The sequence below is a fragment of the Montipora capricornis genome, chromosome 11 (assembly GCF_036669925.1).
Source record: "Montipora capricornis isolate CH-2021 chromosome 11, ASM3666992v2, whole genome shotgun sequence".
NCBI lineage: Eukaryota > Metazoa > Cnidaria > Anthozoa > Scleractinia > Acroporidae > Montipora > Montipora capricornis.
In genome coordinates, this window is record NC_090893.1 from 39,228,426 (window position 1) to 39,232,594 (window position 4,169).

The window sequence follows — 4,169 nt, forward strand, 5'->3', positions numbered from 1 at the left end:
TCTTCTGTGATATATGCGTCTCTGTGTACACTCGATTCCTTAATCTTACCTCTCTTTGACCAGACCTTGTCTCGATCTTCACGACAGACAAACCTTGCTATAATCGGCCTGCATCTAACTCCATCTCTCTTACCTATTCGGTGAACTGCGTGAAATCTTAATTGGCAGATATCTAAACCAAGGTCTCTTCCAACGGTGTCATAAATAACTTTTTTGCAATCTTCACCTTCATGTTCCCAGTTATATTATTAAATCTCAGGTTCTCTCTTCTAGTGTACTGTTCAAGGGTTATATTCTGTTCCACTACTTCTTTCAGGGACTGTTCCAAATTAGGTATTTTCGCCGTTAAAAGTTCCATTTCCGAAGAGCGTTCTTCTGTTACCTTCTTGAGTTGTTCCTTAAAGGTATCAACTTCGTCTTGCGTGAAATTCAAACTCTTTGCGAGGTCTTTTATAGTACAGCTCATTTCTTTAATATCCGATTTGAATTCGCTTCGTAGTATGTACGTGTCTAGATCACCATGTAATCTGGCAATACCCTCAGTGACCAATCTTTTTAGGCATTCGATCGACTCTTTCAGTTCTCTATAGAGATCGTTTTCTGCACCAAGATCCTGACTAGCCATTTCTTCTTCGTTTGGCAATGAACTCGAGCCAGGTTTTTAGCGTTTTTTCCCCATATAAACTTGAAATACTGCGTTAAATTACTGACAATGCATTTGCTAACACTTTTATAAAATAATAAAACTACTTATTATATAGATATTGATGAAATACCAGGATTTCTCCTATTACTAAAAAATCATATCTTCACCGCGCGCAGTGAACGTATCATTTTTATCTTTCACATGTGAGGATATCGCTGTCGTCATGGTAACGAACACGATTAGCCAATAAAACGCGAGCTTCCTCTTCATTCTACGATACTTTTGTGCTTTAATATAATTCTTCTCTACTACATTAATATTTTTATTGCAAATTTTCATTATAATGATTTGTTTTTCATAACTTTCATATCTTGTTTCATGTTACACAACATGCGTGTTTTAGTGGTTGGTGAACAATTTTTCATCATTTCGAAAATGAATAAAACAAGTTGTTTTAAATCTAGACATTTCATCAATATCTACATAATAAACAGAAAAGTATCGTTCGCTTCACTCACTCGTGAAAGACACTTTCAGCACTCGAAGATAAAATTCTTATTCCCCGCATGGCTATGTAATATCCTCTATTTAGCATCCTCACAGTATAGTTCGTTTGGCTTAGAAATCCATTTCTTCAGCGAGCGCTAAAATATCACTGTATTGGTAAGCATCACCGATAGAAAATTCGAGTATCTCGAAATGCGCAGAACGTATGCGCAATAACAATAGTAGGCACCGTCCTTAACACAAAGGGCCTGTAAATTAAACACATTTACCTCGTTCACATATGAAAGGACGCCGCCTTAAACAATCTGCGCGGCTCGGCGTCCCCTTCGTTTTGTTAAATACGCTACACCTGGTTGCTTGTTTGCTAGGACGCATGTCCTGAAGATAACCTGAAGATAACCAGAAGCCCGACTCGCTTCTGTTGTTAGCGAGCTCCGACACGAAGCGGAAATTGTCCCGATTATTAGGTTGCGCTAGCTGTGCATTAGATTCCTTGCAATATGCTTTTGCGTAATCCCAAGACCCTATTATACCGCGAGCAGAGTACGAATAGCAAGCACTTGAATTCCTGTGGAGATTCCATCCGTCTGCGCACGACGTTTCACCGGGAACTGTGGGACAATAATAAACACTCACTTTGAGGTCGGGTACTGTCTCATTAAGCGAGTATCGTCAATGGCTAGAAGACTATTAGAAGAAACGAAGACAACAATAAATTTTGTATGAAAAAAATAGTACAGAGTAAAGTCAATGAAAAAATAGTGTTCATATTGGGGTGTCATTAAGGACGGTGCCTATTAATTCAAAGGTATTTTTGTGCGGTTAAGTGAATGTGTGGGAAAAGCAAATCTTAACAAGTGTTATTGATATCCAAAAAGGAAAATTGGGGGTAACCACGCATTTTTCGAAGATAATTAATCAGCAAGCTTTGAAATACAAAGCAATGTATGGCGTTCTTTTCCAAATTGAATCTTGATTATCTCTGAAAAATGCATGGTTACTCCCAATTTTCTTTTTGGATACCAAGAGCACTTGCTAAGTTCTGCTTTCTCCGCATAGTTTTGAACCGCGCAAAAATATCCCTGTATTAATAAGCATCACCCATAGGAAATCCGAGTATCTCGAAATGCGCAGAACGTATGCGCAATAACAATAGTGGGCACCGTCCTTAAGCTCTCTTGTTATCATCTCTTATTCTGACCACAGCCGGTTTTGTCCCCAGAGCCCTTGGTTTCTTTTGGTCATGTTGCCGGCGAAACGAAGGGCTCTAGGGGCGATAATGACCCCCAGCACATTCAATTGATAAATGAAATGTGGTGCACAAGTGCGGCGATGACGTAAAGTAAAACAACCAATTACATACAACCGGAAATGAAGCGGTTTAGGAAACTAACTGAGTTAAATTGAGAAAAATTTAAGCATACTATTTATTCCTTTTATTAGATGTTTTGGCGAGTAGTATCGCGATTTATTTTTACTAATTTTGCCGTATTTTATCGAGCACGTAATTCGAGGAAAGCGCCAAAACATGTACTACGAGATGTATTATCCAATTTGTTCTGCAAACGGAGAATCTATCCAAAGTAGAGCTTTTTTTTCAGGAAGGTGTGATGCGCGGTGTACGTGCTTGATTCTGCATCTGCAGAATTAACTGACAGTACAAATAAATAATGTGCAATATTGTAAGGTAATGGTACTTGCGTCGTGCGTTTTCTATTCAATATCTCACAGGGTTGGATAGTGCGATGCAAAACGACACGACTTGACACAACACGATACGATACGGTGCGGTACGATATGACATGATACGATACGATACAATCCGATACAAGACAAAGTAACTCACCTACAACATTAACAAAGATGTAGCTCCTTATTACCCAGAATCCCCATTCCACCGCAGCACAAAAATATACTCCCATATTGTCAATCGTTGCATTTGTAATAGTATAAGTGGGACCAGCGGCATGGTATAATTCTTGATGCCTGTTGTCTTTATCGATCCTGTACCAGTATACGAGATCTGGTCTCTCGGTTGGCATGACAACGTCAAATTTTGACCAGGGTGAATTCCTGTGACACATGTAACATTATCCCAGACGGCAGGAGAAGAAAAAGAAATCATGGTTAATTAACTCTTTACTAATTGATAAGTGCTCTTCTTATTGGGGGGGCGATAAATGAAATATAATCACATCCAATGTTTTTTGTTGAGTGGTAAAGCAGGAGTTCCTGGAGAAAATCCTCTAACAACAATCCATACATGGCGCCGAGTCCAGGAGTCGGAACCCGGGACGGGGGGGTAGGGGGGTAGGGGGGACCATTCAAGATTGGTGGGAGGAGACTGCTTTAACCACTGCCGCTAACACTGCTTCCTGGAAAACGTTTAGTTATTTAATTATTAATGAATGAATGAATGAATTGATTAATTAATTGTCCCAAATAAGGAGTACATAGCTGCATGGACGCTCTTAAGTATGTTGCGAGCCTGTAATACCGTAAAACTGAATAAGTGACAACTGGTATGAACGAAATTATTGTAAAATAGACAAGATCATTGCACAAAGAAATGCTAAAAATGTACGTGGTAAGCTTAGCCTTTTACTATGCCCTACAAATATGGTAGCCAGCCGCTACCATGTAAGGTCACTGTGACCATATATGGAGCTTAGTGCTACGAAAAACAAAATGGCCGAAATAGGCAATAATGCGAGGGAAGTGGCGACAAACTTTGAAATAACTACGTTTCATTTGGCACTCACAAATGGAGAAAAAGTCTTAATTTGGTCCACTGAAGATGTTTACTTAAACGTTGCTGCAAGAAAAAGATGAAATTGTGAAGGTAAGAAACGGTTTTAGATTTGTAGTCGCCAACGATGGAAGAAAAGCATCACATTGATTGTAGTGGAGCTAGTCCACTCTTGCTTGTTGTATAGTAGGCAGGAAGGGGCAAAACCGCCCAGGGAATCTTGAACCTGGGAACTCCGTATCTCAAGGCAAGCACCGTAACCACTCC

General features: G+C 39.6%; 1 protein-coding gene across 1 annotated transcript in view; it reads right to left on the reverse strand.

Annotated features, from left to right (window-relative positions):
* LOC138023475 (uncharacterized) overlaps nucleotides 1–3,195 on the reverse strand; it is a 7,653-nt gene extending 4,458 nt beyond the window's left edge. The window contains exons 1-2 of the mRNA XM_068870476.1: nucleotides 3,000–3,195; nucleotides 1,423–1,764 (exon numbers count right to left, since the gene is read on the reverse strand). Of these exons, the coding sequence (XP_068726577.1) occupies nucleotides 1,423–1,764; nucleotides 3,000–3,195 (538 nt within the window). The remainder of the gene's footprint in view (nucleotides 1–1,422; nucleotides 1,765–2,999) is intronic.
* Between the last annotated feature and the right edge of the window lie 974 nt (nucleotides 3,196–4,169).